We start from the raw sequence: 11890 nt of genomic DNA, 5'->3' as shown, positions 1-11890 counted from the left end.
TTGCCAATGTAGTGCCGACACGTCATTTTCTTTAAATGCTTGTGGTGGAGGATTTGGAGCCAGCCAAATTAACGGTGATGGCGTTGATTTGGACACTTTAACGGTTTTATGATGTGTAATCAAACGACGCTTCGATACACTTGTTTGAACCACGGGCTTTGCGGTAGAATCCGAGGAAACATTTTTTTCAGAATCCTAAAAAGAGAAACCCGCTAGTTTATATTGCACTGTTGCACGGTGCTATTTATAACCCGCCGCGGTTCAACGCGATGCATCCTGACGAAGAACGCAGAAAACCACTGATCAACTCCAAAGAAGGTATGTACACTATCACATATATACGGAACTTACAATTTCTCAACTTTTCACAGGCTGCTCCAATTGGTGTGAGTTTCCTTCAACTGCGCATCCAACATTGATTCTCCAACAGTGCACATTAATACACACACACGACTAAGACAGATTGACACCACATGACCAACATCCAGAAAAATAATAGTTGAAAGAAATATCGACAGAGCGAAATAAAAACAGCAAGACCCAATAGAGGGAATGAACATGACGATAGAGGGAACTACAAATAGCAAGGACAAATTAGGAAGAGGAGTTTAGAACAGAATTGTTTTGAATGTTTTGCGAATCGGTTTAATGCGTCTTTGCTTTTTCAATGTGTCCCCGCTTTTTTAGTTCTTGTTTTCGCTGCAGCGAACCGAGGTGTGCTCACGAGAGGCTCGCGAGCGCGCGAAAAGCGTTCGGAAAAGTTCTGATAATAACTTCCTAACTCCACAATCTGAGAAGTCTATCAGACTTCTCAGACTAGGGCTGATTTTGTGGTTTTTGTTGATTGGGTAGTTAAATGCCCTCTTATGGAGCTCGCTGTTAACACGGTTGTAAATACGGAGCGTACGCTTTACATCCGCCTTCAACGCACGAAGTTGCCTGTTGGACCAGGGAGGATCAGGGGAAGGGCGTAGAGGAGGACAACAATTGGAGAGGAACGAGGAAATTACAATATTAAAACTAGACACGGCGATTTTAATCGAGGGACAAGAATCGATAAAAGACCAATCGTGTGCTGCAATTAATCGTCCAGCCACGTTTCGGTTAGCACAATGATGTCCGCCTCAGATTCCGAAATTGCCAGCCGAAATTCATTAGTCTTCGTCCGCAGGCCCCTTACGTTCTGATAGTGGCAGTGAATCGGCGATGCTGAATGCGCGGTGGGAGAGGGCGTCGGTGACTGTGTAGAGATCCGTGCAGCTTGGTATGATGAAGATGATGATGAGCGAGTGCGGGGAAATCGGTATTGCTCAGTTAAGCGCTGGTCGGTAGAAGAGGCTGCACTATGGGGAACTTGTATGGAACAAGCGGACATTACTAGATTTAACGAGAATCGCTGGACATTTCGCGGTGTTTTGTTATTTTAGGCACTCAAAGCCATCATTGTAACCATTCTACAAGCTTTTAGCTTGTGTAAATAATTAATTATTAATTATAATGTACAGTACACATAGTTTTGTAACAAAAAAATCTGTGATTTTTTAAATGTATAATCACCTGCAATTTTTAAAACTCTTCATAAAAATAAATTACAAATGTGTATTACAAAACATAAAAATCACATTTATTAAATAATTTCAATTTCCTTCGTCATTTAAGCTTACTTCAATATGATCTACTTGATTTAATACATGGTCAATTAACATATCTTCATTTTCTTTGTCCGTTATGGTAAAAAAGTCTGTGACGATGGCTGGAAAGCAAAGCTTTTTCTTGTTATGTTGTCTATAGCCTAAAGAAATCTAACTTAGAATTGGATCACTACTGTGTATAGCCCGCATAAACGTGTCTTCTAAATTATTCTCCCTGGACGATTTTCTTGCATGTGCTGCCCTATCTTGCCTGAAACATTTATGACGCGCTTCTAATGCTTCTTCTCCTAAAAACCCAAGTGGAATAGGGGTCTGCATTATAATATCCCATGCATTATAATATTAGTTAACCGTCCGATCAATAACCGGGTACCCGGGTACCCATTTCAGCTTCCATGGGAGAATTTTGTAACTTTTCTTCCGAATCGTTTTACGCCACTTTAGATCCCCAGAAATGAAAGCTTTTTGCACTTAATTTGCAACACCGTGCATAGTACTTAACAACTCAATAATAGTTATAAGTGATTAAACAAAACTTCCTCCATACAATAACCGGGTACCCGGGTACCCATCACATCACTTAGGTATGAATGCTCGGTTTATGGACAATAATATACCGTTTATCCGGGAATGCCTGTAATTTGTCTTCTGAATACATCAAATATAATAAATTGTATTGTCTTTCAGGACTTTTAGCAATTTTAATTATAAACAATGCAGAAGTAGATAGAATATAGTTTTTATACTATAAAACATTTTATTCCACATATACGTATTCGCAAATAAAATTGTGCACTGCTCACATGTACTGCTTTATTGATTTGTTGTTTTCATAATATAATATAATATATAAGATGCAAATCAAGCGACTTTGAATAGATCTTTTGTAGTATATCTACCAAGCATACTGTCCATGGTGTCCACTCCAGCTTTTGACCAGTCATTCAATTATTTCTGTTTTTTTTCTATTCTCCATCACCAATTTTCGCTTCCAGGTGCATTGAGGATAGCATGATCACGGTTTTTTCTTTTTTGGCATGTAGCTGCACATGGTAAATTTTTCATTGAAGCCGAACAAAGTAGATAATTCTTCACGTTGTTTCAAACCTATCATGGAAGGTGGTATAAATGGCTTATTTTTTCCAAAGTACCAACAATGGTTAGGGTCCAGGACAGTAAACATTTGGCTAATGGCAACGAAGTGAAAAAAAAATCCATTGTTACGTTTCTGACCCTTTATAAGAAGCGACTAAATCCTTAACAATTCTCTTCCCAACGTTCTTTCCACGGCCAGCATTCGATTTCCCAGTGTAAATCTAGCCATTGAGAGGATACGAATTCACAGCGTCACAAATCCACCAGACTTTAATCCCATATTTGGCTGATTTGTAAAGTATGTATTGCGTAAACCTGGTTCGTCCACGGTACGGGAAAAGCTGCTCGCCGACTGCTAAGTACTCCGATGGTTTATAATTTTTTGCCAAATTACTATTTAGTATAGCCCATATATGGCGTATCGGAGCAGCTTTGTCATCTTCAATGCGCTGGGCATGAGTATTCGCATCATCGAATCGGACAAAACGCATTATGATACTAAACTGATTGATGAATATTACTGCACGATATAGTGGATATGACCACGGCTTACACATATCTCCTGCACTATCGGTATTAGAGTAGTTGACGCCAGATAGACGAATAGCCAGGAAAGCATACATTTCTTCCAAATCAATTGCTTTCCACTTCAATAGGTACGGTCACACGCGACGAACCTTTGATGGCGAACCTTTCGCACACTATTACAAACGAATGCCAAAAAAAGGTTCGCCGAACCTTATAGCGTTCACACGTAACGAATCTTTGATGTAGTTTCATTGATAGTTGGTAAGAATAAATCAAAGTAAGCATTGTAAACAAATGGGGAAATCGAACGGAACGTCAAAAAGGTTCGCGGCCCCGCTAGGCAGCTCGAAATATCGTCCTCAAAACGTCCTCCGCGCGAACAAACGTCCTCCATTTTTGTATGGGGATGAAACAAAAGGAGGACGTTTTTCGAGCAATCGTCCTCCTTGTCCTCCTCACCATACAAAACTGCTCGATGTTTGTGTCATGGAGGACGTTTTTGAGGACGATTTGCTCGAAATTGCCTAGCGGGGCAAAGGTTCGTGCTATCCACCAAAATCGGTGAACCTTTTCTGCTCGAAAAAGGTTCTCGAACTCTGCTCGATTCACTAACACATTCAAGAAAAGGTTCGCCGAGCGTCCAAATTCGAGCAGGGTTCGTCTCGTGTGACCGTACCTAATGGTTTCTTCCTACATTCTTTTGGTTATACGCATCATAGGATGACTAAGCCTTCTTGTTTGAATGGCGTATTATGTATCGATCATTTGTGGAGTGAAAAATAATTTGAAAGTATCGAGAATGGATAGCATTCTAGTAATCTTCGAAGGTCTACTTTTTTGTGACACTCATCAGATTCTTCTGAATCAGAAACGAATTATTCATTCACATACACTCTTGTAAAATGTTAATTTTTATTAATATACGATCATCTTTTCAACTTTTGGAATGAGTAGGTGCCATCCACGAAAACTACTAGGAAATAGCGCCTTACCGTTTGGAGCTTGATGGAACAACATGCGTGGGTAGAACCAACAATCTTTTGTGCTTTAATTTTTAGTCGTTACTCAAAAAACACCTGTTTAACGGTTTGATGGACTACAAATTTGATCAACTTTTATTTTTCCCACCTTTTTGTTCCCGTTTGACATACAACAGATCAGTGAAGTCCTAATTTTCCCGCGTTTCTGTTCTTGCATGACCAATTACGGAATGACAAATCAAAGTGGATATAGTAAACAAATTTGGTCATGTGATACTATCTAGTACTATAGCATTCTTAGCATTTAACATCAACTTCGATTGCCGGTTGAAAATCGACAATGCTTACACAAAAATCGCTCAACTTTGTAGCGCGCTTCTGGTGGGTACCCGGGTACCCGGTTATGAGACGAAGGGTGAAACTTTGGTTAGTGATCGGACGGTTAAACTATGTTTCTAAACTCTAATTAGACCAGAACACATCGAAACATTTTTTTGCTGCATTACCAAAGTTGAAAAAGCGTATTTTTTCCATAATGCCACACAGTTTTACTTGGTAAAAGTGAGTAAGACATGGTAAATGTGCATATTAAATATTTTTTTTATAAAAGCTTAACATATTACCTTTACAACGATGTATAAAACATCATGGTCATAGTTTTAATACTTGTAAAACGATTGCCATCAAGCAATCAATAAAAGTTCGCTAGCGTGGACCATTTTTTATCACTTTTTTGACTTTGACAGATTATATCTCGAAATCTGCTAGTCCTAAAAGGCTAAAAATTTGGATTGGTCTTAGTTAACTTGTCTACTGCAAGGAAAAGTAACTGAATTTATCATACTCTCCATCGCCTAATGTCCGCCTTTTCCCCATAGTGGGCTGTTGCTCGCAGAGCTCGGTCGGAGACCGGGACGGTTCCGGGTCCAGTGAAGTGTCCGAAGTGAGGGTGTAAGTTGTGATGGATGGTGGTGGAGCATACGAGGTTGGTGATTTGTGGAGGCAAGTAGTAAGGAAACATGACAAAGGATGATCCCTTTGTAATAGTTTACACCTCAGTATATCACGATCTAAACGCCTAATCAGAATCGTAATCTAGAAATTCTACTCCGTCGCTTAGTACTTCAACTTCCATTGTCTCTGCGACCGGAGAATTGTTCCTATTGTTTGTCTTGCAAAATCTATTACAAACTTTAAGAATTTCAATTTGAAAATTTTCTAACTCTTCTTCTTTAACTTTCTTATATACTGAGGTGAAAAATTTAACAAATGGAACATCCTTTGTCATACTTTCCTTTTTTCTTGCCTCACATACAGTGTCATACATTGCTATGAGTTTGGTCAGTGCTTCCCCCATTAAATGGTCTTCGGCAGCCGGACGCTTCGATGGCTTTTTCTGAAAGCTATTTGAATTTGTCCTGTTACCACTCGAGGAACTTGGTTGAGGGGTGTCAACTATTCCATTTTCCGTTTCCTCAAAATTTGCTTGGCCTGGTGTAGTTGGTGTGTCCGTCGTGTCTGGAATTGCCGATTGTGACATCTCCTGAGTGAGCTGAAATATTAAAAATAATAAATTTTTAATTAATACAACTTACATTAAAAACGAAACTGTTGACATGAAAATAATAATATCTTTTTTTCTTGTAGCTTTCATCTAATCGTGACGAATGGATAAGTGTTTCAGAGGGATTTGAGAAGAAGTTCAAATTCTCGCATGTAATTGGAGCTTTAGATGGAAAGCATTGCAGAATTCGTGCGCCAAAACATTGTGGGACAGAGTATTTCAATTACAAAAAATTTCACAGTGTGGTACTGTTAGCCATAGTAGATTCCGATAGAAAGTTTTTGTATGTAGATGTGCAAAAGGTGGAATTTCAGACGGAGGAGTCTTCCGCCATTCAAGAATGTACCAACTGCTTGAAACCCGCAAGTTAAATATTCCTAAACCGGAAATATTACGGGTTCCGTATGCAATTGATGTACCGTATATGCTCCTAGGAGATAAAGCCTTCGCTTTTACGGATTGTTGCATACGACCATTTGGTGGATATTACCCGATACATTCTATTGAACGGACGTTTAACGAGTGTCACTCTGGGGCAAGAATGCCTGTTGAATGCGCTTTTGGGATTTTAAGTAGTATTTTCCGCATTTTACAAACCACCATTCAACTGGAGCCTGAGATCGCGACCACATTAATCAAAACAACAGTTTATTTGCATAATTTTATTCGCAAAAGAAATCAAAGAGATGAAAATCGTTAATCTTTATTAATAGTTTCAAAGTCCCGTGATGGGATGAGGCAATCCCTCCTCCCTCTTCTTCTCTCTTCTTCCTTCTATGTCCTTATGTCTCCAATCATGTTTTTATCTTTATTTTTATAAATCTCAGTTTCAAGTCCCGTGATGAGATTAGGCAATAAACCCTACATTTTTACAGTGCACGTGAAGCATGCTTTTTACAATCTGACTCTAAGTGGAAACGGGACTCGAACACGGGTTTATCAAGAGCGAAGCCGTAATCTTGCCGAGAAACCATAGCACTAGTTAGAAATAGTGAGGAAATATCGCTACTTGAATGGCAAACGTAGATTTTGAAGAAAAATTTTATTTCGTATTATAAAAGATTTTCCCATTCGGGATTCGAACACCAAATCTCTGATACAAGGCTCGAGCACCACTACCAGTACACCAGTTGTACGAGTGGATAACATAGGGAAAATACAGGTATATATGGCTGTGAGAATAAATTGAACCAATGTTAATTTAATGATGGTGTACGATATTGCGACGCCTAAAGGTAGACTCTAGACACAGAACTCTACAAGGTTCTGAACAGTTAGGAATTTTTGAATTTAACGAAACCCTACAGGTACCGTTTTATTGATAACCTGATGTTCAAAAATAACGGTCAATTGATAACAGTCTCACCGGTCTTAGACATCGCTATCACAACATTTGTGACGTAACTAAAGGCGTTCAGAAAACCAAATATATGCAACTTGAGAAAGCGGGGGGGGTGGGGTAGCGATCTGTGGACACTACACTTTCGTTCTCCGGTACCGTTGGACAAACCCAGAATTTTTGGATCCGTTTCCTCTTCTCACTATCCTCCTTTTCTAACAAGTTCCGGAGTAGGCCGTACCCTACATTTTGGTCCTTCGAACCGGATTAGGCGCAGCGAACCTATCGTGCGCTGAATAGTTTCATACATTCGTCGTCGAAAGAGGAACCTTCGTCAACCGGACGGGTTGATCGTACATCGGTGGCAGACCACGGACACCACACGAGGCCGATCCAGTGCGCATCGGTCAGCAGTGCGCAGTGCGGCCTCAAGGAAAGAGAACCCAAGTCGGGAGTTCTCTTCGGTGGATCCAGCGCTTCGTGCCCAGCGATTGTACATCCCCTTCAACTGGAAACTTCATCAACCGGACGGGTTGATCGTACAGCGGTGGCAGACCACGGACACCACACCAGGCCGACCCAGCGCATCGGTGCTCACGGGAAGCGAACTCAAGGCGTGAGTCTCCTTCGGTGGTAGAATCCAGCGTCTCATCCCGACGAGAAGTTTTAAAAACAGTGTGAAGTGAAAAAAGTGAAAAGTGCAACAGACTAACTAATAGTCACAATGAACACTCGCAGTAAAGTGATGCACTCCCCACCACCAGAACACGATGGGAGTGAAAACTCAGATCAAGAGGCTACGGAAGCCACCATACAACAGTGCGCGAGTGACCAGCGATTGGAAGCGACACCACAGCACGTTTCACCAAAACCGTCGACATCATCGCCAGGTGATCGCGAGTTGGCCGTGTTGCGGGCCAAAATGAAGCTGGCATATCGTCAACTCCCTCCGGCCACTGCGCGGGTGCACTTACGCACATTACGGGAATTTCAAGGCACCCACGCCAGGATTATGCAGCACATCATAGATCTCCTGCCAGATGACCTCGAAGTCGACATGGACGCCGACGATGCCTTCCGGAAGATCCACACCACCTGCACAGCCATTCTGGAGGCAAAGCTGGACGAAACACCAACAACGTCAGCAGCTCCGGTAACCTCGGCAGCGCATCACCTCAGTGTCCCGATGCCAACCTTTGACGGACGCTACGAAGAGTGGCCCAAATTCAAGGCCATGTTCCTCGACATCATGGGAAGGACACCTGTTTCGGATGCAGCAAAGTTACACCACCTGAACAAGGCACTCACCGGAAAGGCAGCAGGGATAATTAACGCAGCAATGGTGAGCAGCAACAACTACAAGAGTGCCTGGGAGGTGCTAGAAAAGCGATTCGCGAACCCGAGAGCAATCGTCGACAAGCACATTGCTGGGTTACTTCAACTTAAACCCGTGCAACGCGAATCAGCCAGCGAACTTCGATCACTAGTAGAAACGTGTAAGGGTCACGTTGATGGGTTGCAGTTCTTAGAGAAGAACATTGATGAAACCAGCTACCTCATCATCACCCACATCCTCGCATCGTGTATGGACTCCAGCACTCGTAAGGCATGGGAGCTTACATTGCAGCACGGCGAGTTTCCGGATTTGTTCCGTACGTTCGATTACATCACGCGACAATGTGAAGTGTTGGAGAGCTGCGCAGCAGGCAATACGGACAAACCATCTAGTCCAAAGCCGGCTCCTACTAAAGCGTTCACGTCGACCGTTACTCCATCACCGACCGCAACGTGTGTGCTGTTCCTGGGTCACCGTATGCTCAGCAAGTGCGCGGATTTCATAGCACTATCGCTACCAGACAAACGGGACAAGCTCCGAAGTTGGAAACGTTGTTTCAACTGTTTCGGAGCTGGTCATCTCAACAAAAGGTGCCCATCGAAGTGGACGTGTCGTCGGTGCCAGCAGAAACATCACTCCTTGCTCCACGACGAAGGGACTAGTGCCGCCAGCGAGATCCGTCACGAACAGCCAACATCTGCAGCAGAACACCGTACAGCTACAATATCGCTTCACACGGCGATACCATCGACAGTGTTGCTGTCAACCGTCATGTTGTACATCACTGACAGCGCAGGGAAGAACCATGCTGCAAAGGCTCTCTTGGACAGTGGAGCACAACCTTCATTACGGGAAGGTTGGCGCAATTCTTAAACCTACCTCGGAAGTCGGTGAGCATTCCGCTGTCGGGGATTGGTGGCAGCCAAGCGACGAACGTAAAGTCATCAGTACGAGCCACCATCCAGTCGCGCTGTTCATCGTTTTCGACGTCGCTGGAGATGCTGGTACTGCCAAAGCTGTCAGCAGATGTGCCGGCCCATCGTATAAACTACAGCCAGTGGACGATTCCAGCAACCTGCGTCTTGGCTGACCCAACATTCCACAAGCCTGGTGGAATCGATATCATCCTGGGTGAGGCGTGCTTCTACGAGCTTTTAAAAACCGGACGCATCTCACTTGGAGAAGGTATGCCGTCACTCCAAGAAACAGCATTTGGGTGGGTTGTAAGTGGCACAGCCCAGATAGCAGAGCAGTTGCTGCCAGTGGTGTGTTCAGTCGCCATACACACCAACGAGCTGACTACGATGATGAGGAAATTCTTCGCAATAGAAGACGTAGGCAGTTTCCCTAGCTGGAGTATCGAGGAGAGAGCCTGTGAGGACCACTACGCGGCCACTACAAGCAGAGACCAAGCCGGCCGATATGTCGTCCGACTTCCGAGAAAGTCTGACATGATCGGGAAACTAGGTGACTCGCGGACGATCGCCCTCCATCGGTTTTTGGCCATCGAGAGACGTTTGCAGCGAGAACCGGAAACAAAAAAGGTGTACGTGGAGTTCATGGCCGAATACCTCCGCTTAGGCCACATGACAAAGGTGACTGCAGCAGTTGATAGTCGGGAAACCGTGTCGTTGAATGATACGCTGATGATCGGACCAACAATTCAACAAGATGCTACATCGATCCTGATGCGATTCAGAACTCATCAAATTGCCCTGACAGGAGATGTGGCAAAAATGTACCGGCAAGTATGGGTACATCCCAGCGATCGCGCCCTACAGCGGATTCTGTGGTGAGCTTCGCCCCATGATCCCATCGAAGAATATGAGCTGAATACTGTAACTTATGGAACCGCATCTGCACCATTCCTTGCGGTGAGATCTCTGCAACAAACAGTATTAGATCGTGGAAGGGACTTTCCAATAGCAGCAGCTCGGGTCGCTTACTTTTACGTGGATGACTTTGTGTCTGGAGCTGATTCACCCGAGGCTGCTCAAACCTTGCAACAGCAAATCGAACAACTGTTTGCCAAAAGTTGGATTTGAGCTGCGGAAATGGGCATCAAACGAGGAAGCGGTGTTGCATCATGTGGACCAACAAAGCCGAGCATCCAGCCCATATCCCAACGACGATGACGACGGATCGTTGGCAACACTTGGAATCATATGGGATACGTCAGCGGACACTCTGCGCTTCAAAGTGCAAGCCCCGGATGTCAACGAAGATGCAACCAAACGCAAGGTATTGTCCACCATTGGGAAGATTTACGATCCGGTAGGGTTTGTTGACCCAGTGAAGGCGGTTGCCAAGCAACTTCTTCAACGTGTATGGAATCTGAAACACGTCAACCAACAACCCTGGGGATGGGATGCTGAACTTCCGCTGCAGCTACGAACAGAATGGCTCAACTTTCTTGAGCAAATGCATTACCTTCACAACATCAGCATTCCGCGAGTCGCCATTAGATCTTCAGTGACCACCATCCAATACCACGTCTTCTGCGATGCTTCGGAGAAAGGATATGGAGCATGCTGCTACATCCGTAGTTGCGATGCCCAGGGCCATGGCACAATGAAGCTCTTCGCCTCAAAAACCAAAGTGACGCCCCTCAATAGCAAGCACTCTATCGCTCGGCTTGAACTGGGCGCAGCACAGTTGGCCAGCTTGCTATTCGACCGAGTAAGGACTGCGGTAAACCCAGGATCTCTGGCAGTCTTCTGGACAGACTCCATGACTGTGGTACATTGGCTGCGAGCATCACCAAACTCCTGGAAGCCATATGTTGCCAACCGGGTATCGCAGGTGCACCAATTAACGGAAGGTTGCACGTGGCGTCACATCGCAGGAGTCGACAACCCGGCTGACCTTGCTTCCAGAGGATGTTTGGGTAAAGATCTCCTCTCCAGTACCCTATGGTGGCAGGGTCCTTCCTGGATGAGCCTGCCAGAAGATCAATGGCCTCCACCACTGCTTGCGACACCAGATCCTTCAGTGCAAGCAGAGCAGCGGGTAGCAGTTGTGGCATGCGCTGCCATTGAGCTGCCAGCTCATCGCATCTTTACACTTTTCTCATCGTACTCGAAGCTGAGACGGTTGACGGCGTACTGGGTTCAGTATTGGAACCGATGCACCAAACGCCGGTCGTACGAGAACCCTGGCCTGACGACGAAGGACTTGACGGATGCAGAAGAAGTGCTGTGCCGCTTGGCTCAACGAGACCACCTGTAGCAAGAAATCAAGGCCTTGCAGCAGAAGAAACCCGTTCCTGCGTCGTCCCCGCTTAGATGGTTGCATCCGCAACTGGGAGCTGACGGAATCATCCGAGTTGGACCGACGTTTGTCCAATTCACCGCTAGCGGAGGATGTTAAGCATCCACTAGTTGTTCCGGCCAGCCA

The 11890-nt window shown here is 44.4% G+C and overlaps 1 protein-coding gene across 1 annotated transcript; it reads left to right on the top strand.

The window, feature by feature from the left end:
• The first annotated feature begins 10450 nt into the window (after positions 1-10450).
• Positions 10451-11722, top strand: LOC131293749 (uncharacterized). The gene has a single exon (XM_058321814.1). It carries the CDS (start codon positions 10451-10453, stop codon positions 11720-11722), a length of 1272 nt encoding a protein of 423 aa, XP_058177797.1.
• The last annotated feature ends 168 nt before the right edge of the window (positions 11723-11890 follow it).

The sequence above is a fragment of the Anopheles ziemanni genome, chromosome 2 (genome assembly GCF_943734765.1).
Source record: "Anopheles ziemanni chromosome 2, idAnoZiCoDA_A2_x.2, whole genome shotgun sequence".
In the NCBI taxonomy this organism is placed as follows: domain Eukaryota; kingdom Metazoa; phylum Arthropoda; class Insecta; order Diptera; family Culicidae; genus Anopheles; species Anopheles ziemanni.
This window is presented reverse-complemented; position numbering and strand designations above follow the sequence as displayed.

Coding starts and splice junctions, on each gene's coding strand:
- LOC131293749 (XM_058321814.1), top strand. CDS start 10,451: ATGACTTTGTGTCTGGAGCTGATTCACCCGAGGCTGCTCAAACCTTGC.